This window comes from Anser brachyrhynchus (assembly GCF_964034855.1).
Source record: "Anser brachyrhynchus genome assembly, chromosome: 3".
NCBI lineage: Eukaryota > Metazoa > Chordata > Aves > Anseriformes > Anatidae > Anser > Anser brachyrhynchus.
The window spans coordinates 124,496,000-124,523,015 of NC_137696.1; the positions used below are offsets into that span (position 1 = coordinate 124,496,000).

General features: G+C 43.3%; 1 protein-coding gene and 1 long non-coding RNA gene across 7 annotated transcripts in view; one reads left to right on the forward strand and one right to left on the reverse strand.

The window, feature by feature from the left end:
- On the forward strand, positions 1 to 12,450 carry LOC308193305. The gene is made up of 2 exons (XR_013949529.1): positions 1 to 11,174; positions 11,324 to 12,450. It is a non-coding gene; the product is annotated as an uncharacterized lncRNA (long non-coding RNA).
- The window catches only part of FZD3 (frizzled class receptor 3), a 60,362-nt gene that overhangs the window by 7,191 nt on the left and 26,155 nt on the right, over positions 1 to 27,016 (reverse strand). For 2 of the 6 annotated variants that reach the window (XM_080587827.1, XM_080587828.1), the window contains exons 3-4: positions 22,912 to 23,108; positions 20,134 to 21,151 (exon numbers count right to left, since the gene is read on the reverse strand). In XM_080587827.1, coding sequence (XP_080443953.1) covers positions 20,134 to 21,151; positions 22,912 to 23,108 — 1,215 coding nt within the window. The other 4 variants (XM_080587829.1, XM_080587830.1, XM_080587832.1 and 1 more) reach the window with 4 other exon arrangements.

Consider the following 27,016-nt stretch of genomic DNA (forward strand, 5'->3'; position numbering starts at 1 on the left):
AGAGAAAAGGAGAGAAAAGAACGTTACACAGACCATCATAGTTCGCTACTGCGTTTATTAACTCATTTAAAATAACTGTCTCTGCCTTGAGCCAAAGTAAACATCAACAGGGTTCCTTTGTTTCGTGGCCCTAGAGAGCATGACCGAACGTGATGTACAGCCCACTGTGGAGTGAAACAAAAGACTCAGCTGCTGGGAGGTCTTGGCCTTTATTTGTACTTCTGGTCTTTTGTCTGCGCCCTGAATAACTTGTGAAATATTTTCTAGTCTACAAGATATAAAGACTCGTTTCTTTGACAGAATTAACCTATATAAAACCAGGTGCTACGTATGCTGTTGGGAAAGAGTCCCACTGAAAGGCTTCATGGGATGCTTAACACTGGCCCTTTATTCCTCACCGTTCAACGGAGGGTTTTACCCTCGCCTTCCCCCCCTTGGGAACTCGAGGCGTCAGCAAGGTACTCCTGCACGATTCCTACTGACCCGGCAAACCTCCGGCCTCTCCCCTTTATTTGACGGCACCAACTGAACCTGAAAAAGCTCATGATGAAGATTTTTGCAAATAGCCATCCAAAAAATGAGTTGTTTGGAAAAGGGAAAGAAAAAATCCAAAGACGTTCTTTCTAGGAAGGCTGTAAGTCGTTTTAATCCAAACAGGCATCGAGGCACTCTTTTGAGTCAACAACCCAACCCCAAAATGACTTCAAGGACAAATTTTGAAGACCTAAAGCGCATGCCTGAAACACACCACGGTCTTCTTAAAAGAAGGCTGTAGAAGGAACTAATGGCTTATTTTGGTGTAATTTAGCCCTTTGTAAGCCTCTGCGGGACAGTTACTTACACTTTCCCCACGGAAGGTCCTCTAGAGCTCAAACGCCCGCTGGCTGTCGAGTGATTTGGGGCCTAGCAAGAGGTTCCCTGCTTTTTGCCACATCTGAGGGAGTGCTGACCAGAAAACCTAAACGAGGCTTCAGCCAAAAGTCTCAGCACAGGCAGCAGCCAGGCAGGGCAACACGACTGCCCGCAGCGAGCAGGAGCCTGAAGAAATGGGTGGCAGCGCAAGGTTCCCACTAGAATGGTTTTACGATGCGTAACGTTGGCTGGGAAAGATGTTTAATGAGTGGAAATTCAACTGCTCTTCACATAAATTCTTCTGATCGCAACAGAAACGCAGAAGGCACGTAAGAGGATAACTAAGATACCCAAATGGCTCAATGGTTAGTATGGCAGGAAGGTCTGGGGCTGTTTAATCGTGGGGAGACACTCACAAAATCAGGTTTCTTTGCAGCAAGAGGTACCTGAAGCAACAGCTTTGAGACTGATGCTGGCGCAGATGATAGAAATGAATGCTTTGGGTAGGTTCTGGCCTGCTTGAAACGGAAAACAATTCCAAACAAGCTATTCCAAGCCAGAATATCACTCCTTAAGGTACGAGTGAGACTGAAATACTTCGTGTGCTTCTGGAAACTCAGTTCGAGTTCATCTTTCTTGAAAGCCAAGGAGATACATGGACAGGCCAGCAGGATATCAGGGGACAGGCAGCCTGTCTGGCAACAACGTTGAGCCTATGAAGGCTCAAAGGTGAGAGAAAAATTATTGCTGCAGAGCATGAAACAACAAAATGGAAAGCAGTAGGAAATAAATACAGCTGCATTAACCTCGGAGAAATGCTAGCTGTACAGGAGCAGGATTTTGGAATAGCTCCTGAGCAGGAACTGTGGGGCCTGGCTTCTTTTAAGGGTGAGTGTTAGTAGTTAACAAAAGATGTTGGGGTTAATGGCGACAGCCAGAGCCTCCCCCTGATCCTATGAGCCTATATTTGATGTAGAAACACATCTACAAGCTCCTAAAACGATACCATCACCTTTTTTTTTTCCCCCTCAAACTGAAAGTCTGAACTTATTAGATAGTCTCTGTGTCAGGATGGTTTACCAGAAGCAGACTGGCGTGTGACGGGTTTCCAACCACAAGAGCACCTCACTGCTCAGCCAGCAAAATGGGCCAGCAAAAATACAGCAACAGTTGCTCTAACGCATTGTGTTACTACGCATTTTTGACTAACATCACCATTGTAGATGAGAATTTAAGTGCCTTACCCAAAACCACACAGCACAACCGTGGCAGAACAGAACACGACCAGAATTCAGGACCATCAATAGTGGTCTTCAGAAAATAGATGCCAATCTTTCATAATGGACACAAAATTTAATTTAGAAGCATCACGAGCATTATTATACGGTATTTCACCAAGCTCATCTTTGCGTTAAGTGGGATCAAGGCCCTCCCCACGTCAATTCCTTCCTCAGCACTGTATTATCCATCAATTTATGCCCCAGGAAAAATGCTGAAGTTGTAGATCTTTGGCCAACCTACAGACCTTTCTGTGCTTGTGTCCATTTAACCATGCAAAACGAGTTTTCTAGGTGGTTTTGTAGTCGTTCTGTGAGGTTTCACCCAAGAAAAAGATATTAACAATTACCCAATATAAAACTACCCACCAAAATTAAGCTCTCAAAAATTAACCTTATTATCTCGTTTCATAATGTGCAAATGTGGCGTTAAGTGGAATAAATGGTGCAATCCATCACTTCTTAATCTAGGTAATGCTCAGGTAAATTTTTTTATTTACATATAATGCTTGTCTGCTGGGCCAAGCCATCCCCAGCGTAAATACCTGCCTGCCTGAGGTGAATTTAATTGTAATTCTTGCATTAAGAATAAAATTGCAGTTCTAGCACTAAAACTCAGAGTTGCTCAGTGCTCTGAAAGGGCATTTGTATTTCTTGATGGAGTCTGACTGCATTGTGTCAGAGCCATCAGGCGCTGTGATGTGCGGTACTGCTCATACTGAAGATAGCAGAAGCCCCTGCTTCACTAAGTAAAATATATTATTCCCACAAAAATATTTTATTAAATCAATTGATGTCAAAACTTCTGGCCTGGTATATTTGTGCTGGGTGTTACAAATAATTCCAGGCAAAAACAGAAATAAAGAAATACTACAAATACCTTCAGGTGCAGGGAAGCAGATCCTGCTCTCTGGCAAAACACGTTATTAAACATCACTGCGCACGTTTCTCGACCATGAGCTTCTTTGCACCAAGCCAGCAATTCACGTAGGGGCACATATGAGACTCAGAAATCATTAGAACTGAAGTGACTGCACCTGCTTTAAACAACCTCTACCTGCGGATTATGAGACATTTACAGCTATTAACATCGGAAAAACCAAAGCTGAAAGTACTACTCCAGGAATATAAAACTGTAAGTATCAGGTGCTTAAACCCAAAGCCTCCGAGCCCCTTTCCAAGAAGTCCTGATGTCATTCCAAGCCCCAAACACTGCCGTTTTCTTTCATTAAACGCAGAACAGGTTGCACGGCTTTGAACAGCAGGGAAACTGCACAGATCTCCCTCGTGTTCACCCGCTGAAACCCAGGGGATCCCCACTTTTGCTATGCTGCATGGCTATCTGGGAAGAGTCAAAATTACAACTTACAATGCAAATATTACCAACTTTGACACGGTTACATATATTCCTGATACATGGAATTATAATTTCACCTGGAACATCCAAACTTCACCCACTCCTTTAGTCAAACGCAAAACATTCTCCAAAAGCATCTGCTAACTTGCTCTGCTTTACTGCCCAACCACAGCACTGAGAGTTGTAGAAATACGGGTATTTATTTATAGTAAATCCCAGCCGACGGCGAGTATAATGCTGAGACTGTTTCAGCAGCACTTCTAATTTAAAATTATTTTTCGTATGTGCTCAGCTTCCAAAGCTCAGCTTGCCTCTTGCAATCCGCATGACTGCTGAGAGCATCCAAGTCCCTGGGACCACGGAGCCAAGGCACCAGCGGCAGCAATTCCAGCACCACCAAACGTCTCGCCCTCCCTTACAAGCCATCCAACTTCTACGTGTGCAAAGACGACAGTGAAAACTGGGCAAGATCCTCAGTTTCTCTTTATCTTCTTGGAGAAAAACGATGAAGGGCATATATAATATATCGTGCAGTCCTAGGGGCTGCAGACGACGACCCTTCCCTGTCTGCAGAGATGATAACGTTCTCCTCTTCTCCAGTTCACCTTTCTGTTAGTTCACCTTGGGCAATTCTCTGAAGAAATCCTTTGGCAAATTTGAGGCTAGAGAGAAGTCACCCAAATTTGGGGTGAAATGAAGAAAATTAACAGAGACACCCAGATCTACGGTGCCTATACGGCACTTAATGAACTTTCAATCTGCATTTCAAAAAAAAATCAGGATATAAGCAAATGTCTTTGCGTTTAAATACACGCACACTTCTTTAAGCACTACTTGGGTTTATATGCCTCCTTAGGAGTGAGGAAATTAGGAAACTGTATATATTAAGAAACTGTATATATTTGTTGTTCTTTCTTCTAGAAGTATTTCAACTTAAGAATGGAAAAGGACTGCAATTTTGAAAGTACCAACACTGAAGTCTAGCAGAATATATAGTTTGGGAATTGAGAAATGGCAAGAATAAGAAGTTTTTCTTTTAAAATTGTATTCTCAGAGAAAATCTCTCTCTAGTAAGAGGTTGTGAATGAAAATGTGGGAGTCCTTTTATGAGAACAACTATGAGATGGGCGAAAACTACACCACTGATACTGTTTGCTACAAACATCAAACTTCATTCCAAAAACATCCCTGAAAGCTAAACTATTGGTGTAATTAAACAGAGAGAAAGAAACTGAAACACGGCTTTTGAGAATTAAAATGTGAACATACAGCTTATTTGAAACTTCCCTGGCGAAACTTGATTTTACCCTCCCAAACACCCAGCTGGACGACGTTTAAAGGTACTCCTTCAAAAACAATTGCTGCATAGTTATTCTGAACTCGTACACAAAATATTTCCCAAATAAAGACACCTGGAGTTACCCTCTGGATATCTACGCTGACCAGCCCAGCAAAGGCAGCCTGTCGCCGTTCGGCTCTGCTTTGTAAGTGCATGCTATGTACTTACTGCAGCTGTAAGCATCAAGAAGAGATTTAAGAATATTTTAGTAAGGTGAGTTGAAGGTGTCCTTTGTTACATTTTTGGGTTACAAGATGCTGATGTACTGCAGTCATTTCCGTATGGTAACATGCTACTTCCCTCCACCCTTCAGGCAGAGACGGGGAACATCCTCACACCCTTCCCCAGTGGAAGGGGATTTAGTTATTCAGCTTCTGAAGCAGGTATCTAAGGGGGTACTTGCTCACAAAATACCCTTTGCAACTGCAGCACCATCCAGCTCACCTTAGCTGCCTAATTTTAGGAGCTCAGTGTCAACCACAGATGACGCATTACACTCATTTCCCTCAAAATCAGATCTGCACAAGCATCAACTTCAACTCTCAGCCTTGTTCTGTAAGCGATCCAAGTTGCGAAAAGCTAATAAAAGGTTCCACCGTGCATCTAAAAATAGAGGGCGACTATTTGAGCTACAAACACTGCTCCGTGTAGCAGCTCTCAAATACTACTTTTTTTGGCACAGACGGAGAAGCATGAATCACTTCAGAAAAGCGATCCCTTCAATATTTACAGATTGAGCTCCGCTGCAGATGCAGCCAAAGAGGAAGAAACCTCAAAGTAATACTACTGGACAGGCCTACAACATGTTATCAGCAGAAACAACTGAAGGTCTACCAAGTGATTTTAATTCAGTCGTTTCTTCGGTTTCCCACTTGGCACTGTTGCTGGCCGCTTGGCATCGTAGGCAGCGTTGATCGCTTTTGAGCTGAGCTCTCCTCTTCACCACGTTCAGGAGGCCTCCAGAACACCTTGTTGTGGTTCAGCTGGCTCAAATCTAGAGACACAGCTCTCCTCTGGACCTTACGGAGCTGTGCTAATGCCCTTCTTTCTAGGTTAGGGCCTGCCCTGCAGGCACGCTCGACATTGGGAGCCGCCTTCCCTTGGGATATCACAGCAGTGGCAGCCAGTGGCCATGGCTTTTGAGATGAGAACCTCTCCAAGAGGACAGATGACTCTGGTGGTGCTGCTCCATCCTCCCTCGTACCTGATCGCCCTCCTGCATTCACAGGAGGGGCTCACGCACTCCAGCAACGCAACTCGGTGTTTGGCAGAGCCAGCAAGATTCGGCTGGCGTCGTCCTTCAGTGGCAGCCTGCACATGGAGCCTGCAGCCGCTGCACAGGCACGATGACAAAATCTCAACAAGCTTCACGTGGGTTCCCGTGTGAACGCGGGATTGTAGGGATCTAAGCTGAACCTGCCTTGCTGTGCAGCTCTAGGTCTCCAGAGGCTTTCAGCTAACAGGAAAAAAAAACAGGCGGTGAGATGCAGATGCAAGAGGGGTTGCTGTGTTGAGACACGTCCCGCAAGCAGCACGGGTACCGCTGTTTCGCCCAGCGATGAGCAGCCAACGAGTTCTGCCAGGTACGGAGATCGCCCAGGCGATAGCGAGGCTCCGTGACCCGCTCCCGCGGCGAGCCGGCGCGCTGCCCTCGGTGCGCACGAGACCTCGGTGTCAACGCTTTGTTTCCCCGCCGAAGCTCCCAGTAGCAGGTGTTCGGAAAGGAGGTTAAAAACATCAATTTCAGCATTCCTCCGGGGAAAAACAATGCCGCTTTGTAGGCGCACTGTTCGTTTAAGATGCTTATATAACTAATTTCTGAATATTTTCCCCTCCTGCCCCTGAACGATCAATCACGGCTGCTTTTTAGTGGCAGAGCCCAGTGGCCTCTTCCCACTGCAATGTATGAAATCACAAATTAATGAGCTTGCTGCACATGTGAAGTGAAAGCACAAACCCAACACCTGTCCCCCTCCTTTGGGGCACGGTTCCACAATAAGACCGATCATTCGATATTTCCCTAAGGATAAAAAGCAATGAAATTCAAATTAACCCGTCCTTTTGTTGAGGATAGGAGAAGTGGGGGGAAAGACCAAAGGGAACGTGATCCAGCAGTCTCGCTTTCATAACCATTTCCATCACTGTCATTGCTTTGAAATTCAGAATATTACACTGACGCTGCTCATTTCCCAGCAAAATGCAGCGGCATTTTTCTCTGCAAACTAAAATTATTTTCCCAGTTTATTAAAATCTTGCAACTCTCCTGTTTTACCCAACAAGCAAACGAGGATCCATGCAACCGTTCTGGCTGCCAGGCAACACAAGCAGGAGAATTGAGAAACTAAAAGCAACTGTAAAACAGTAATGGCTAAGCTGATTTATTCCTCGTTTAAGAGCTACTGAGGAAGCCAGCACATCCTTCAGCAGCTTCAGAATGGTGCAAGTCGGGGTGAAGCAGTCACACCAGGATCAGGAGACCTCCCCGCATCCGAAAGAAACAAAAGGGAACTTTTCCGGCTCTAAATACCAAAAGCCACACGGCTCAGATGGCATCTAGACTATTCCGAGCAGAATAAACATGAACATTCAGGGCCTGGAGTGCCGAATTTCCGAGGTCGCTGCTATCACACGAGAAAACTGCTGCCCCTTGTTTCTTGCTCCCAACTGTGCTTTCCTCAGCTGCAGAGGCATGAAAGCACCATCCATCTACTTTGCCCACTGGCTCACAGTAAAACAATTAAACGGTTAGAACAATTACGAAAAAGCATTACAAACTCTTCTCCAGAATTACTTAATAACTACCGAGTGGCTGTACAACCAGAGTGGAAATGAAAGCAAAGCGATCAGCCTGTGCAGGAGTGGGGCCAGTAACAGCTCGGAAACCTCACGCAAGCTAAAAGTAAATAAATAAATAAGGCACTGTAATAAAAGCTGCAAAATTACCATCGTAATGGGCTATCGGCTGTTCTGGAGGGAATTTATTCACCACAGAAGTTAGGTGTTAGCTCGGGCACTGCAGATCCATATCAGCGTGCTGAACTCGTCTAAAACACTTCTTTTTTTTTTTCAGGAATTCAATCTAAGTGCCCCAAAAATGCATCCTTATGAAGACTTTCTCTACTGTACAGCTAAAATGCAATGCATTTTAGAAGGATTTCACTTGAATGCAGGAGGCTACAACCTCGGCGAAGATCTTGCTGCTGTCTTACAACAACCTCAGGACACGCTGGTTCTGCGGCTCCAGGAAACAGCTTCTGGGAGAGCATCCCGTCCATCTGGGGAAAGCTGAATCTCAGCAACGCTATCAGGAACGTCTTGTCGTCTGTGGCTTTATCTTGAAGCGGAAGACAGCATTCAATCACAGCAACTAATTTTTTAAGTGCTAGCTATGGTTTGTAATTAGAGAGATTGCCCAAGCACCTGCCTTCTGCTTTTTACCCTTGCGAGGAACCGCTATCACAAGTTTCTTAGCACTAAAGGCAGGCATTAAGCGTCAGAAAAGTAAGGCTACTTGAGTGTACCACCATGAGAGAACTGTCCCTTCTCTCCTTCTCCTGTGGTTGGATGAGCTGAAGTTGGACATGCTCTGCAGAGAGAAGAACAATCCAACAATTCCCCACCCGGCACAATTCATTATTCATTTTATTCCTCTTGCCACTGGAATAAAAGAATCATGTCGCAGTTCCCAGGCGTGTTCCTCACGCTGGGTCATTTCAGACCCTTTCCCGAGCACCCTGGGAGCTGTAGCTGATGTAACACCTCCAAGGAACCCTTTTTTTTTCCCCCTTGCAGACCTGTGGCTAAGGCAGGGATTAAAATGACAAGGTATCCCTTCGAGTCGAGGCACGACTCACCCAAAGGTGTCTAACGCATAGGATGAAACAAATATCTTTTTCTTAAATCTCGGTGTTCACCAAAAAGCGATGTGAAGACAGAGGTTGTGGTTGGCATGGGCTAAAACGGGGCAACACATTTTGAGCTGAAACAATGATTTACCAGCAAATGCTGGTTTACTGGCACCCACCACACTCTGTTCCGTACAGCTTGAAGATTAAGGCAAGATGAAGGAGATGCCTACCCAAATTACTGGGAAACCTCTCAGATCGGGGATACCGAGGGCTCACTGCGGTGGTTTGTCTGCATTTGGCAAATTTGTCCCGTGGCCAGAGAGGCTGGAAGCTCACCGTTGCCATTCAGAAAAACAAACAGCATTCTGACTTCAGATATTAGCACTTAATTTAGAATTAAACAGTGAGTCAGGAAAACAGAACAAACCAGAAACCTAATGAACCAGAAAACCTGATTTCTGTCAACACAGCTGCTGACAAGCTATTTGGATTCAAATCTTTGGCATTATAGACTCTTAAACTTATTCAATTCTTGCAAGACAAAATTCAGCAACCTTAACTACAGCCAAGCTTGGAACCCATCCCCACTCCCAAATCCCCCTGCCTGAGCAGAGACACTTGGCATTAAGACGGGCTGAAAGGAAGATCCTTGGTCAGGCCAAGCCCTGAGCTGCAGCAGGCAGCAGTGACACACGAGCCATTCTGTAACCCACCTCCATCCTGAAGTTGTGAGCTCCTCCCCGCCTCCAATTTCTCACCTAATTCTCTCCTTTCCAATTCAGTTTAATTCACAACCACGGTATCACCCTGCCAGCACTGCCATTTGACCTCAGTAGCTCTTTTCGTTGTCCATCTGGGTTTCTAAAACCCTAACTGCATCCCTTCTTTTGCACGGCTACGTACACTCTTACACCCTCCTCCTCCAAAGCAAGCTCTAACAGAGCCGTCTTTCTGGCACCCTTTCATTACTTTTCATTTATTTTCTTGTTTTCTTTTTACAGCCTTTTTGGAGCCAACACAATGCAGTCAGCCACATAATGCCGTGCCGGAAGAAACTCGCTGCACACGAGGCGCGATTTGTTCCAATGCTGGTGCTGAGTGAGTAATTGCTGCGCTGTGAAATTGCTGCAGATGAAACCAGAAGCAACAGATTAGTGTAATTTTGCAAAGATACAAACACTAGCCAAACCACAGCTTCAAGCACAAGCACAGAAGTTTGGGGGAGAAGAAACAAATAGTTTTTTTAGCGCACGTGATTTTATAAAATATTTCCCTTTTTCTCCACAGCCAGAAACTCTGCGTGTGTTAGTCTGGAGGTCTTTTCCAAATTATAGTGTGAATGGAATATTAACGATCATTTACATGAGCAGGGCGCTTGGCACGACAGACCCGCAGCTCCTTCCAGCCTCAGCTACTCTCAGGTGCAACACGAAGAGCTGTTAATGCTCTATTTCACAGAATCATTAAGGTTGGAAAAGCCCTCCAAGCTCATCTGGTCCAACCATCGCCCTACCACCAATGTCACCACTAACCATGTCCCCAAGCACCACGTCCAACCTCTCCTTCTACACAAACCTCCTCTTAGTTCTCTCCCAAAATAGCTGCTTCAGGATTAGAGACACAAGCCTTTCAGATACCCAAGTTGAGCCGTTAAACACATACAATAACGCATTTTTAGAGAGACAAATCCCGAATTTCAACCAGGAGCCGCAGCATAGTCTGCTCAGAGCCCTGCCACTGGTTTCGGGAGCGTTCTGCTCCTGGCAGATGACGCACATCCTAAGTTTTGATATTGCTTATCAGTCTGGGCACTTTCCAGTTTGGGGTTCGTACTTCAACTCTCTTATGGTGAAAACGTTGTGAAATGGCCCTGGTCTTGGCATTTTTAGAACACAGTAATTTTAACATAACTCAGCGTTAAAGATAATATATACTAATTTCATGACTTAATATATACTAATTTCATAAATTAATATACACTAAATTCATAAATTTCATATTAATAAGGAAATAATACATCAACAAGTAAAAATCCGTATTACTAAGAATATAAAACATGAATGGCAAATGTGAATAAAACGTTTTTTTTAGGAAACCCAAATATAGTCTTATTTATATAAGAAGATTATACAAAAAAAGTATTCTTATGTTCTTCAATTGTATTTTGAAGCCGCAGCTGATTCTTGAGCAGGCTCAGCTGGTGTGGAAAGCAAGCCTTCAGAGATGTTGGGAAGAGATACTGGGTACCGTACCCTCTGGCTGCATTTACTTTTCTGGGAATCAGAGCGATTCAGAGAAGCAGTAATTGGAGAAGGATGATGCTGGGGAGCACCGTTTGTTCACATGAATAATTTAAAACTCAAACTTGAAACGTGCGAGTGCCTTTTTCCTTTTCTCTGCATTTTCACGCTATTTAGCCCCACCACGGCTAAGCCAAGTGGGTGTGTCACAAGATCAAGGCACAGAGAGAGCATGGCAAGAAATCTGGACAAGTCCTATAGGTGAACTTAATTTACATACCTAATTGCATTCCACCATGAAAATAGATCTGTTGTTTTTAAGTACAGTCCTAGTAAGATTTCAGGCTTAGAAAAAAAATGGAGAGAATAAATATTTTTCTATTTTCTATTAAATATCTTTCTACTTACAGGTAGTATTCTGAACTGGATTACACCAAACGATTGAGCAAACCTCTCAACAACCCTGACGGTGGAACTGAGCTGGCTGCGCACGTAATCCCGTGGCACTATGGAGTTGGTGGCTGGAGTCACATCTTCCGGAAAAGCTGAAGCTTTCAGAAGAAAAACTATTGTTAGTGGCATAACCGTCAGAGCTGCTAGCCCTGGGACCAACGATATTGCAATGTGAGCACCTTCCAGGACTGAAGTTTTAGAAATTCTTTGAAAACAAATAATGAGATGATGGAAACCCAAATGGGGACAGGACTAAGCGCAAAGAGGTGCACAATCTCGTGCCTCTGGGCTGGCAGGATGAGCCCTGCAGTAGTCAAGGGATGCTACAGAGAACCCTACAAAAGCCACCTGACTGAAATTCACTTAGATTCGCTGACATTTTGGCAAAATGTACAGTCAACGCCAAACTAAAGATCTATCTGCAAGCTCGTCTACAGCTATTTCAACAGCACTGTCCAAGATCTCAGCGCGACTCCAAAACCCAGTGATGGGAGTCATAATCATCACTGAACGCATCATTCTTTAGAATTTTCAACACAAATTATATGCGATTTCCTTTAATTTTTTAGCTAAATCTTTGTTGAGGTGGCTAACGCATGTACTGCAACATTAAATTCTGACTGTTACCAACGACTGGTGCCTCAAAACCAGAGAAAACAGAGCTCCTGACTTCATGGCTTTGCTGCCTTATTAATAGCCGTGAAAACCATCAGTGGAAAAAGAGCGCTCCCCTAATAATCAGAATTAAAAGCTGCTATAGACATATAACATGTTTATTATAAAGAAATTTGAGTGAAATTGAAAACTCAAAAGCAGCAAGATCTGACCTCCTTGGGCAAGCAGCCTTCAGCAAAATAGTGAATAAAAACAAAATCTACAAAAAAAAAAGAAAAGGTGACCTTGAGGAGTCAAGCAGGGACATGGCCAGCTCAGCCAGTCTGAAGATAATGGCTGAGAAGTCAACGCTTCTTTGTCTCTAATTCAGCCAACCCAATTAAAAAAAAAAAAAAGAAATGACTCACGTGAATGAAATGATTGCTTTCACTCAGTATGTTAATTGACTGGAAATCATATGCATGCCAAGGTGAGATAAGAGAATACACTGCATCCTTTGCAGGATTTATCAGTCCTCTATGTGCAAGGAGCGAGCACTGATTTACTAAGCCTAAAAATAAAGCTAAGAAATTAGCTGGAATATATTCTTTTTCCTAGGTCTGTAAAACAGGAGAAATTAACTGACTCACTCCTAGAAAACGATGTAATCCTGTGATTACTACTATTCTTTTGCTGAGCTGACATTACTTTTGTTTTTGAAAGAAGTTGAGTTCGTAATTCGGATTTGCTCAGTCTCTTCTGAGTAAACAGCAATATGGAAAATATGTTTTTACCTCGCTTTTTTTTTTTTTTGGAGGACAGAATAATTACATTCAACAAGCAAGAAGCAACTCCTTAGGGCGGATTTAAGCAAATCCATTACCTCTTCTAAGAGGAATTCTAAACAATAACTAATGAAAAAAGAGGGAGGAGGAGAAGTCTAGGTTTATAGACATCTCCAAATATATTCTCTTTATGCCTGTGCCACACACAAATGGTGCTAAGACATTTCTCAACAAAGCCTCTTTTCTTTATCCAGCTCAGAGCACTCCCCCGCATGTTTCTGAAGACCCACTGTAACGCAGATGGTAAAACAGCTGAGACATTTTGTATTTAAAAAGATCACGGTAAAACCCCCGATTAGGGAAGAAAATTGCAAAACCCAGAAAATGCAGCGTATTGCTGCAAAGAAAAATGGGGAAACTCCATCCCAACGCAATTTGCACCCCAAAAAGCAGGCTCTGCGTCTCAACAATTACTTCTTGTCACTGTTTTTGGCAAGATGTTTGCAAGCCCCATCTTTTCTTCTCTTTGGTCCGCGTGTGCAATTGTTCTAAAGCATTTGTGCATGAAAATAAAGCCTGTGTCAACAGGGGTTACACTTCACTCGCAGGGCAGCCATGGGAAAAGACAGGCTGCTACAAGAGCATTTCTTAAGTGCATGCGAGTCAACTTTGCCATTGCAAAATTTTAAATCCTTTCTGTAAATTCAAATTCCTATCAAGATTTTTTTGGGGGAAGAAAAAAAAAAAGATTATTCTGCGCGTATAAAAACCAAATACAAGTACAGGCTGCAAAACCTGACCTGAAAGTTCAGCAGCACATCTCTGGGTCTCTTTTGCTGCTGTGCAATTTCTTTCAAAGACAGCACCACGAGCTGCGAGGCTGAGCGGAGGGAAGGAACTGCAAAGCAGACGACTAAACGCTCCCATACATACACCTGGCTCGCAGCCTACCAGTACTTTACCACCGGGGTCGCTTCACAGTTGGCACCCGTTCATAAGAAAGCTTCCCCGTGTTGAAAGGGTTCTGCAAGAAGCTATGCGCAGTCTCCGGTTTCAGTAATGTTCCTGCGGTGTTTGTTCAGGGCACCAGGCGGAAAGGAAAGGAAGGACGAGCCCACGCCAAGAGGGAATTAAGCTCACTTGGAAGCGTTTCCCCCACCCCCGTTACGCGGGCAACCTTTAGAGAAGGATGCAAAACAAGCAGATAAAGCCATTTCTAATTGCCAGTGATCCAAGAGGCTGAAATGGAGAGATACTTATCTGAAGTGTTAATGTCCACACGTCTAAAATGACCTCGAAAATTTACAGTAAAAAAAAATAAAATTGATTAGATCAAAACATTTTTGAAAATGGGAAAAGGAGTCAACAAATCCTTGAACCTAAAAGCATCAGAAGCTGGGATTAATGCTAATATTAAAATCAATTTCTCTGATATTAACTGTCAATGCATTAAAATAATCTGTAACGTGGTTCAACTTAAACATTAACAGAAATATATTAGCAAGCTTTGTTTTCCTTTGTGCCTGTACTAGATACATATAACTGCCACCGACAGACAAGAGGCACTATTAAGAAAACATTCCTTCCTTTTAAGCTGCTGGTATCTTAGGTAACCACAATTAATCCTCTCTTTTCTCTCTGACACCAGCAATGAACACAAGTGAGTGGGTGAGAACTCCCATGGTCGGGAGCAGCCCATTTGACATCGCTGCATGGCGAGACTGGAGCCTTGTCTCCGAGTGCAACAGATAAAGCAGAGAGGAAAAAAGAGCCCGGACTGACCGTCTGTTTCTGTTGCTGATAGAAATGACATTCAGCATTACATCTTCTTAAAGCATCGCTCTTACTAGTTAACTCCCTAAAAAAAAATCAAGGAGGTTTTAATTTTTTAAAGCTAAGACCACAAGGAAAATAGAAAAGGCTTGTAGAGATAGGCACAGTAACCAGGGAAAGGGAGGGACACACACAAAAAAAGCAAAATCCCAACCTCTCCTCTCCCTGCCCCCAAAAATAGCCCTAGAATTTTCCAGCAAAACTCCTAACATAAATATATTTAAATAAGAGCAAATGTGACCTCTTCAACCACGCAATAAATTAAGGCAGGGTACAATTCATCTGAATATCCAACGAATCACTCCAAAAGTGCCCATTCCTCTGCCTCAGGTAGAAAAGGAAGCGAGGATGACTGGCTCAGATGGAGACATCTGAAATTAGATACATGGGGATCAATGACGGGTCCCCATTATTTTTCTTCTGAAATTCCACTGCTTTATATGAGGCCAAGCCCAAAAGCTAACGAAACAGATGACAAAGCGGGGCAGACGTTGTGCACATGCCCAGTGCTGTTCACAGGTTAAGTCTGTCGGAAACCGACTCCACAGCTGGATATCTGCATTTCAGAGCCTTCCATCTCTACATGCTCTCTTGTCACTACTTTTCCTTCTGGTTCCGGGCTTAGGAATCTACCCAGAATATACTGCAACAATGACTGGACATTCAGCACCCAGCACAGAACCCAGCTCCTAATGAAAAATAAAAAAAAGAAAGTGAGTTTACAACACAAAACTGAACTTATCCTGCTATCAGGTCTTCCCCGTCTACAGTAAATCCTACGTGCTACCCACATCTCCCTCCAATCTTCTAAACTTCTAAATACCACCGACAAGATAAGCAGGCAGCACGACGTTTACTCTTAGTTAGCACTAAGGTGTTTCACCCCAACGAAACTTTTTGCCCCCATGGGTGGGCAAGTTATGCATATCACGTCACAAGCAAAGATAATTCCTGTTCCATTTCTCAAGGACTCGCAGTAGGGTAGCGAATGTCTTTGAAATATCTTCTTTCTTTCTTCTCTGTAATATCTAAATGAGACGTCTTTCCCACCAGCGCAGTGCCTAGCCCAGCCCTGAGGCATTTGCGAAAGCTCCGGAGAGTCTGTTTACACTCGGATTGAACAGAAACGTACCTTAACTCAAGACCTTCTTTATTTTGCTTGAAACCTGATTTTGCGGATCAGTCCAATTAACCTTTTCAGGCCTAAACTACCTTAGGCAGTTCAATTATGCGAGTAATAAAAGAGGTAAAAGCTTTTAACATCCATTAACTGCCACTCCAAGAGAGCCAGGCCGTATCGACCACGTGAACTCCTACTTTTCATAGGAGGAATGTACATTACAACCATGCTTGGAGACAGCCTTACGTCGCTATTTCACTTTTTTTTTGTAGCCAAATTTATCTCAGTTTAGAGACGTATTTCCATGGATTGGGGCAGGTCGTTGTGTCCCAGTTTGATCGCCTTTGTCATTGCCCAGAGGAACAAACCTCTGCCGGTCTCCTTGTACAGAACAAAACGCTGCTGTGCCTGGAGATCAAGCGTATGTAACGGTGCCTGTATGCACCTCAGCCTTTTTTAATCCTTTTACCTTATCTCAGATATATCTGAGAACAGATTTCTGATGCAAAGGTGAACTTCCAGCTTTTATATCAACAGGAATTCAGACCCCGACTGGGCACAGTCTTGGGTTGACCCTGCCTGAGCAGCAGGGTTGGAAGAGGTGACGTTCAGAGCCTCTTCAACCCAATGGATTCTGCAATTCTGCGAAGGGACTGGCCAAAATCACATCCCAGCCCAGCACCTGAATTTGGTACCGAGACACAGCACGCTCCATCAGCACACAAAGTGGAAATTGCAATGTAACAAAGGAAAGAAAAACCAACAGCTAACCTTTGGGTCAGGATTCAGATGAAAAAGCCAAGGCAACAGCTACAACCTGCTAAGAATGGTCAAAATTATCAAAGACAAGATGATGAAAAATAGTCACGTTGGACATTTTCTCAGTGATAACAAAGGCTTAAAGCTTGACTCTGCGTTGCATTAGGAGCACGCAGAACCTCACCTCCCCAATGCCCCACCTGGAGCCCAACGTTACGGAAATCCAGCGCTCGACTCTGGGGCTGAATGACGCCATCGGCAGAACCACCTCTGTTACAAAGAGAAGCAGCAGGAACAGCAGAAAAGCACGTAATCGCAGCAAAACAGATGACTAGACGGGATTATTTCGTTATTGGGTTGTGTCATGCTTCCGTGCTTTTTTCCCTGATTTCTGCACGTTATCTCAATACCAAATTGTACTGTACACTCACAAAAAAAATAATATATGAGAGATCAGATCAGAATTTTAAGGCACACAGCCCAGCTACAGTGCTCCGTGTTTATGATGGGGGTACTAGGTTCTATAGCTAGTGAAAATTAATTTTATTTTACGTTCTACAAACTCTTATTCCACAAAAACAGAAATCCATTTTTTGAGGCCAAGCGTGAATTTCTTTTTTAAGGCACTGAGTGAAAAGTGGGATATCAACAAAAAAGTCAGCTTTCATTCGAATATTACTGTGCTGAAAGTAGATTACAAAGGCACTGCCTCCCCCTCAACAAAATGTAAGTACTGACCTTGGTGAGATTGGAAGGGGACGGGCTATGACATTTTTAGGCTGCTGTGAGCAGGTAATTCACAGAGGAGTAACACTGACTGCAACCAGAGCACATCATTGCAATTACTCTGAATAGTCCTAGCATCAGAAGCCACACAAATGAATATTTCTGGTAACTACTTACTCAATTTGCCGTTATTCATACTGAAAGATGGATGATCTAACACAGAAACCTTGATATTTTAAACTCATTTAAGGAATTTGCCCAGGCTGACACAAAACTCAACTCCCTGAGTTCTTCGCTCTCCCAAACCTGTTTAAAGTCGTTAGACATAAAAACGGTGCATATACCCTGCAGTGGGCAAAGTGCGACTAAATTTCTTAATCCTTAGATACACTGAATGTACTGTAAATAAACCCAACCCCTCAATGTACTAGTTGGCTTTTCCTTGCTAAAGGAGACTCGAGGAAACAATATTCGCTCTGCTCGATTTTTGATGGGTCATCTTGGAGCTCACCTGAGCCTCACAGGCCAGGTACGAGAGGGACAACAGCTGCCTTGTTTTTTTTTACCTGCACTTGCTGCCCAGGCTGCAGATTCAAGCTCCTACCTGACCTGCAAATGCTAGAGAAATGTGAGGACTGGGGTGTGCTCATGGGGAGAGAGCTGCTGCTTGCTTTTACAAACCCTCCGCATCCTTCCTTGTCTTCCCCAGCACCTTGGAGGGGCACGGCAGGGTAACACCAGCTCCTGTTTGCCCTGCACCTCTTCCTCCAGGAGAGGTAATATCGATTTCCTGTCTTTGTGGGGAAAAAAAATAAAGATTTATTTATATGGGTGAGCTTTACACTGCTCAGATTAACGGAAACAGCAGGAATGGCACGAATCTAATCCTGTAAGGCTAGACAGAAGAACAAAACATTTCACAAGGCAGATGCCTCCCAGATCCAACACCGTGATACGTGGCCAGGTCAACCCAGGAAGCATCCAGGCTGCCAGAAATCAAGGTCAAAGCATAAAACTATCTTTTCGCTTCCTCCATTTTGGGGAATATTTAGTTCCAGGTGTTGGAAAACCTGTGCCAATGCAAGCAGAAGATTCCAACTACCACAACTCCATCTAAGCCATGCACATAAAACATACGCCCACTGTGAAATCAACTGCTACTCTCAATTTAGGATTTTTTTTCTTCTTCTAATATGGAAGAAGCTGATATTCTAATGTCAGGACCCAAAATTCAAATATTTAAAATTAAATACCATCAAGGCTTAAAAAAAATATGGTGCTATTTTGCAAGCAAGTGATACTCTCTAGGAAGCTTTAAATTTTCCCCTCATTTAGTAATCTATTTTACTTGCACGAACTAAGCATAAAATGATTTTTCCCCACTGCTTTGGAAATTTGTTTTAATTATAAGTCTGGGTAGTGTAATTGGGGAAGCACGTTTAGCTTACAAAAAAAAATTGGATGGGTTAGAAGAAAAATCCTTCTAACACTCCCCAGGCTCTACGGGTCCTTCAACCCAATTTGACGTGAATGAAACCATTATTGTTCTTTTGACTCCTCCTGAGCCATTATGTTAACGGTTTTCTAGAGACTTGGGTAGCATTTTACTACATGTTTTCATTATTCCACCAGCCAGGATTTTGGTCCTCAGACAGCAGAGGTTTCAATGTTTAAAATACTCTTTGTTCTACGTTCTGAGAAAGCAATATGCATTTTAGACTGGCATATGGGTGGGTATTTGGAATTAACTGAGAAAACTCTGTCCCTCTCTTTCCCTCTTTTTAGACATCAATCAATTTAACATGTTAAGAACTGCAGCAATGAAGAGTCAATCAAGCAAATGAAACTGAACACACCCACTGACAGATATTTCCTGCCATAAAAATGCTCACACATTGGATGGAAGAGTCACACCCTAATAAAATTTAACAGAGAAAACAATAAAAAGGGTTAAAAGGTAATAAAAGGATTATTATCAAGCTACATAAACTAAGCCAAACCTTTAAGTGATATTTTATTGCATTAAAATGCGAGCTTTGATGACCCAGCTGGTGTTTTAACTGCTTTAGAGCAAAAATACTAACTTTTTTTTTTAAATGCTTGTGCAGCTATGTAATAAATGGTTGCCATACAATCCTCTTGAAATTAAGTTATTTTCTGCATCTTATTTGACAGCATTTAAGAAATACCATTCCAAAACCAATTCGCTACTTTGGCTCAAAAAAGGCAAGCAGGATTCAAGGAATTGATACTTACACAAATACTTTCTTTGCAACTGCACCAGCGTAACAGTGACGTAAACTGGGGACAGTTTGGTATCTAATGCTCTTACCGTCTGCTGTTCTGTGACAACTCAGTTAAACACAGAGTAGGTACGTGTAATTTTCTTTACCAACAGCACTGATGAGCTGTAACCTCTGGTTTTCTTCAGCAGACATTTCAAGTAAGATTTTATGTTTCTGACACATTCATAGATTGCTTTAAAATGAGCACAGAACCTGTAGGCTGATCAAGGCAACAAAACCATTACAGGAGAACAAGCACTCGAAAAAGCAGTAAGGAGGCTGACGACAACTGAGCTTAAATGCCAAACTCCTTCAGAGCAGAACTTCTATCACATATCTAAAGGCCAAAAATAAACTCATTAAGATGTGTTCTTGAAGTCGGTTTAAAATAGCGTCTTATATCCTGTGTAGGTTCCATATGGACCAGAAACTCCAAAGCTATTAGCTATAAAAAGAAGCACCACACAGCTGATGCAAACCTCCAATTTCCCAACAATACTTAGTCTTCCAGAAGGCCCAACACATTATCCAAATACCTTGAGACTGGTAAGAAACTTCCCTTGCAGAACAGCAGCACTTTGAGTTAGGGATGACAATTAAGGCTTAGCATAACCCCTCAACATCCAGTTTTTGCACTCCTCAACATGTCATATTGATTTCCTCACCTGGTAGGGACACGGGATGTGATATTCCCTGCAGCGTTCTTGAATCCACGTCGTCTCCCACACACCTCGATAAGCCTGCTCATAGAAATAGCAGCCAATTACAACCAACAGTGGCACGAGGTACAGAACACTGAACACGCCAATCCGGATCATGAACTTCACTAGCTTGTCCTGGTTCTCTTTTTCTAATGGGATTTCAATGCGAACCCGATTGAGAGAGATAATGCCAGCTAGCAGAAGGGAAACTCCGACAACAACATAGAGGCAGAGGGGTGCAAGTACAAAGTATCTTAATGCATCCACATCATAGAGGCCAACAAAACATACGCCGCTAATATTGTCACCTTCAATTTTATTCATTGCTAAGAGGATGATGGTTAGAGTTCCTGGAATGCCCCAGGCACTGGCGTGGAAGAGCAACGCTTTCTTCTCGATCGCTTCGCTGCCCCATTTTGGCACGGCTGCCAAGAACCACGTGATGGTAAGAATGACCCACCAAACACTGCCAGCCATGGTAAAGAAATAGAGTACCATGAAAAGCATGGTACAAGCTTTGTTGTGAGAGCCCTGGGTCACTGTGGAAGCCTTGTACTGGGCAGGACTCGATGCGTTACACGCTACTCGGTCTTCAAGCAGAAAGCCAATGAAGAAAATTAACGACACCATCATGTAACAGACAGCATAAAATATTATCGGTCTTTCTGGATAGCGAAATCTTGTGACATCGATCAGAAAAGTTAAAAAAGTAAACAAGGTAGCAGAAAGGCAGACGATGGAGATCACTCCGATGAAGTAGCGAGCAAAGGAGAGCTCTTCACGACGAAAGTACATATTTGGGCAAGGAGGGGAACAGTCCCGTACCCTCAGGAAAGAGTAACCCAGATCAGGGTCGATTTTCAACTCTCGAGGACACCAAAAGCCATAATCCCTCTGCACTGCCATTGGGGCCTCTTCTGTGGGCTCCCCACCTAAATTGAGGTCAACAAGGCGAGGATATGGCTCATCACAATCCGGGAATCTAGAAAGTAAGAAAAGAATTATTTACAAGAAATACACTCTGCAAAGCCCAGTAACATCATTTATTTGTCTGATTTTAGACACATGGACTGGAGAGAAAACAATATTAATCCAAATAACGGGTAATGAGTGAAATACCACATTATATATAAACAAAGTCTAGAACTTATTTTCCCAGACTTCAGTGGATGGTGAAACTGTACAATAGGTTTAAAAATAGAGAAATAAATGGGCAAGGTGCCTACTGGAGCCTTAAGCATAAAGGTGAGGATACAAAATCCATCTCAGGAAGTCTCTAAATTTAGGTTTAGTGTAAACTGATGTGCCTAAGGAAGAATGACTTTATCATTTTAAACCATTTCCCTACGCTACTGCATTAGCTATCAGACAGGACAGTGAGCGAGTTAGACCAAAAATGCAGCCTAGCACTGCTACTGTCATTAATAAATGAAATTATGATGAAGATACTCCTGCAGTTAGGTAAAACTGATGGCAGGTTAAGGGCAGCTGGAGATGCAGTCCAGGAGAGACTGGAGGGATTCCACGCATAGCTGCCCGGTTCCCCCCTCTGCCAGATGTTATCTCCTCAGCAAGCACAGCATAAGCTAAGCGTGCAGGTTCCTCTGCCACAGTTCATTTTCTGTCACTCTAACAGTAACACAGCAAAGCTTTGGTAGCTTTATCTGTGGGTTTGGAATTTCACTACTGGTGTGGGCCGTACGTAGGAGGACCTGAAGGACCCAGGCACCTGTTTGGAGCACAGACTAAGAGCAATCTTTGACCCAGATTATCAGCACCTAGAAGCATCCTCTGACTTTACTCTTTTGCTAAAAGAAGTTTTTGATTGTTTTTCCTTCTCTCCTATCCAACTGTGAGAAACTATTTTTTTCTGATCGTGTTCCTGTACTTTATTAGCTGTTACAGTCACTTATTAGGAAAAAAAAAGCAGGAAGACATTGCTTTCATTTACATGTATATTGTGTGTTTCAAATAGATCAGAACATCACTGAACGCTTTGCTATAAAGTTATCTCACAGAATCAAAGAATATCCTGAGTTGGAAGGGACTCACAAGGATCACAGAATTATAGAACATCCTGAGCTGGAAGGGACCCACAGGATCACTGAGTCCAACTCTTGGCTCCGCACAGGACCACCCAAAAATCAAACCACACATCTGAGAGAGTTGCCCAAATGCTTCTTGAACTGAGGCAGGCTCGGTGCCATGACCACTTGCCTGAATTTGTGTAACTTAAAGCTGAAAATGTCTTTCCATACATGCTCAACGAGAGGTAGAATCTCTGAAAACAGAGATTTTATACGCTCTGCAAAACCAGCCGGCTTCCCCTTCAGAAAAAGGGGCTATTAATCTCCAGCACGTGTAACTTTGTATAACTCTCAGAGGAATTTAGAGCAGTATCATCTGTTCTACTTTGGTACAGCAAATAAAGTCAGGTCTGCCTATATGACAAAGAAGAGGAAAACTAGATTGGTAAATTCATTCATTCAATATGCATTAACATTTTAACATAACATTTTACAGTAATTGCCTACAGAAATTTTCAACTCATCTCTTGGGCAGATGATAGAAACATGAATTCAGCTTCCTCCCCAGGAAACGAGCTGTGACACAAACGGAAGGGAAAATAAGGGCACTTGTAATGGAACACATTTCAGCTGTCTGTTTTAGTATGATCTGGGATGTTTTATGATCTGAAATACTGCTCCGGGATTCCGAAAGAAACAAGACAGGTTTGCTCACCTGGTACACTCCATATCCTCAGGCCAAGAGACCCCAAACATCTCCATGAGTTTGGAGCACTCGCTGTATGCTCTTTGACAGAGCCTGCGACATGGCAGAGTGACACGGCCGTACTCCATGCACACGGGAGCGTAGAGGGCACACAGAAATGGTCGAAAATCTCTGGAGCATTCCAAATTCACCATCGGATGAAATGGCTGGAAAAGAAAAGGGAGAATTCAAAAGCTTCAAACGGCAGCTTTGTAGAACATTTCAGCAGGAAGCTGTAATTTGACTAATGAGGTGTTAGGGCTTTCACAACCATAACCTTCTTTTTCTGAACTTTTCCTGCTGGAAGAACCGATCATCGTAATACAGCACTTACGCATTTTAGGAAGGCAAGCAAGTAAGAAGCCTGGGGACAATGACAAAGACTCACAAGGGACATTTATGTACTCAATTTGCATCAAAATCGATGGGAATTAGACAGCTAAACACCTTTGAGGATTCAGGCTCAGACTCGCACTCTCCAATAAATGTCGTATGAACTTCTTTGCATTGCTTGTTTAAATGACGGACGTCATGAATCGCTAAGTGCTTATTTAGAGGGATAATATGAAAAAAAACATTCAATTGACCAGACCACAATCTGAGGAGTATCAGAAAATGTAAGACTCCTTCACAGTATGGAAATAAAACATACTGTGATTTTTTCAAATACGATTTTCAGATCCCTACAAAGTAACCATAAATCCTGTCTCTATTTCTTAAATATTTTCAGCAGGTCTGGGTTCTTTATTTTGATTGTTTCGAAAAAACACAAACACGGGACATTTTCCATTACGTTCTTCCCGCAGCATCTTGTCCAACCGAAGAGACCAATCTGTTAAAATCTCAGTTCTGTCCTCACCATTTATTTGCAGATAGAAAACAGTCCCACCATACGCGCTACCCACAGTCACACAGGCTCACAGACCCAAAACTTCCTCGCTTCCAGCTCAGGGCTGTAAGCAGAGCGAAGTTACAGCAGGTATGCCTGTTCCTGCCTAACCAACAGAAAGTGCTGTGAAATGAAAGCTTGAAGGAAATTAATGAGAACAAGGAACCGGTGTCTTGTGCTACTCGTTGCCTTGTAACAGGTTTAAGTCACGGTGGTATGGCGATAGAAGCACTTGGAAACTCTGAGGGAAAATCGACCACGAATAGCCAACGTGTAGCTGTTCTTAAACATTTTTGAAGGTGAGAAATAAGGAAAGAAATAGAACAGAGACTTGTAACTTCATGAAAACTGGTGTACGCTGATAATCCATGTTATCTTCTTATTATCCAGCATGGATTCATTTTGTTCTTATGGCCCTACAGCTCTTCAGGAGTCAATATGTAATTCCTATCACTGACCACTGCCCAAAGCCTCACCGTATCTTTAGATATCAACCTAAGATCAATTACATTCTGTTAAGAGTAACTACAGAATAGCAAAATACATACTTACAAGATTAAAACAAAAACTAGAACGAAACAAAGCACTATATGAATGTTCAATGACTCTGCTACCTCCAAAGTGCAGAACCAGCAGTGGCCCTCTCGCAAGCCCCTTCTTTTCCTTGGCTTGTATTTCAAATAAAGCTTGAAGGGAAAAGCTGACAGTTGCTTGGTCAAGGCAATACTGCAGGGTAAGCTAACACGAACTCTCTTCCAGATACATTTTTCTAACAAGCCCATTATATTGAAACCAGTCCCCTCTCCACAGCCTGGCAAGATTAGCAAGAAATCTAATCTTCAGTCTGCTGCAGCAGCAGAAGCAGAAATGGACCCGCTATATATAGAAAAACCTAAATCTTGCTGAAGCTGAAGAGTAGGCTGTTTCGAGAGCTAGAAAGATTACATTTTTAGCAGCAGTTTCCTGGAAAGTATTTTAAACCAATTCAACGTTTCCTTTTCCCAAACTACAGGGCAGAACAGACCACCACCAAGAAAGAGGTCATCTTCTGTGACTATATAAGTGAGAATTACCAAAAATAGCAAGGCAAATCTTCAAATATCAGTTCTTTCTTATCTCCTCCTTAAGACGGCCCTTGCAAGAGGTTCATTTTGGGAATACAAGACACAACCACGTTGGGATTTTGTTGAAGTTTTAAAATATAACTAGTATTTACCAAGCCGATTGAATTCTCCCCAGTGCTGCACATTTCTGGAAATGCCGTCACATAACAACAGAGCCGTAACTATTTGGCAATAGCTTACCTGAGGGGCAGTATAAACCTCTGCAGCTATCGAGGAGGAAAAAGGAAGCAGCAGTTGGAAAATATTTACATTTACAAGCTCATTGTTACCCACGGAAAACTTTCTACTCGACTAAATATTTACTTCAGACGTGCACGCTTTTATTTTTAAAGTTATCGCCTATAACACTGATAAGCCTAGTGTTTGGAAACAAGGATCCACGAAATTGCTTCTGGATAGTTTTGACACCTGACACGACTGGCAAAGACAAAATAATGTCATCCTTTATTTGCTGCAAATGGAAAATGAAAACGAAAACTCCGCTTTTATTTTGGGGAGGGTTTAACTTCCCTTCTTTTCAAAGGACCTAGGAAATAAGAAAACGAAGTGAGTTCTTTATAAAAGTAAGCTAGTGGCTAATGCTTGTTCCCCCAAAGGCCTGCCTCCTGCTGCTGCAGTCTCGCACGTACCCACCCTTAAATTGCAAGTCGTCCTGCTGAATGCTCCACCGCACTTCTCTTTTCCATGAAGATGTTTCTGAAATTTCTCTTCTCCTGCTCACCCTCACTAAGGATGCGTTTGGTTTGCACAAAGCTCCCTCCTTTAGGAAGGTGCCAGCTTACCTCAAGGTGTGCACATCGGAAAGCGGGGCAAAGCCAGCTCCAGCACACAGCCACCGCAGGGCAAGGACAAAGCAGGGAGGCAGGCTCAAGGGAGCACAAAGGCACCAGCGCTTCCTTGCACCCTGCTCATCCTGCTCTGAGCTGGTGGCTGCCGTAATGGCCAGTCAGCCCCAAACTTGTGCGGGATTTGCTGCTCCACCTGGATGTATACATGGGACCTGATGGGATTCATCCCAGAGAGCTGGCTGGTGTCATCGCGGGACCTCTCTCAATTATTTTTCAATGGTCTTGGGAATCCAGAGAGGTCCCCATTGACTGGAAGCTGGCAAATGTGGTCCCAATATTCAAGAAGGGCAAGGAAGAAGATCCTGGCAATTACAGGCCTGTCAGGCTCACTTTAGTACCTGATAAAATTATGGAGAAGATTATTCTGGGAGTTATTGAAAAACACCTAAAGGACAACACAGTTATTGGTCAGAGCCAACATGGGTTCACTAGGGGAAGGTCACGCCTAACAAAATTGATTTCCTTCTACAAGATCACCCAGCTGGTTGACCAAAGGAAGCCAGTCGATGTAATCTTTGTGGATTTCAATAAAGCTTTCGATGCTGTCTCTGGACACCGTCTACTGGACAGCGCCAGGACCCAAGGGAACGGCATGGAGCTGGGACAGGGGAGGGTCAGGCTGGGTTTGAGGGAAAGGTTCTGCACCCAGAGGTGGTCGGGCACTCGGACAGGCTGCCCTGGGCAGCGGTCACGGCACGGAGCTGCCGGAGTTCAAGAAGTGTTGGGACAACGCCCTCAGACATAGGGTCTGCAGAAACTCACCCCCTTCTGGCATGGCAGCTGGGGCTGGGATGAAGATGCTGGAACATCTGAGGTAACAGTGGTGTAATTGAATCTTCACTGGCAAAGTCCCTTGTGCCCCAGAGGGCACGTTAGCTGCACTTAAGGTTCTTTATCCCTGCAAAGAGCAAGTCTGTTTTTGAGTATGGTCTTGGCGTACACCTCAAAAGACAGTACAGACATACTCACCCCAAACTACACGGAAGAAATCTACGTAAATAGGAATAATTTAATAGGACTGCTCCACTAGTGCTGGCTGTTCTGCTTCTCAGCAGCTCCAGGCCTCTCTCGCACCGTTCTGTCTCCTGAAATAGCAACTGCAGGCAGACAAAAACTCTCTTATGAATTATATCAAGTCCATTTATTTTAAAATCATGGAGAGGCTACACCGGACAACAGAAAATGAGAAAATTCGACAACCACTCCTTGTGAGA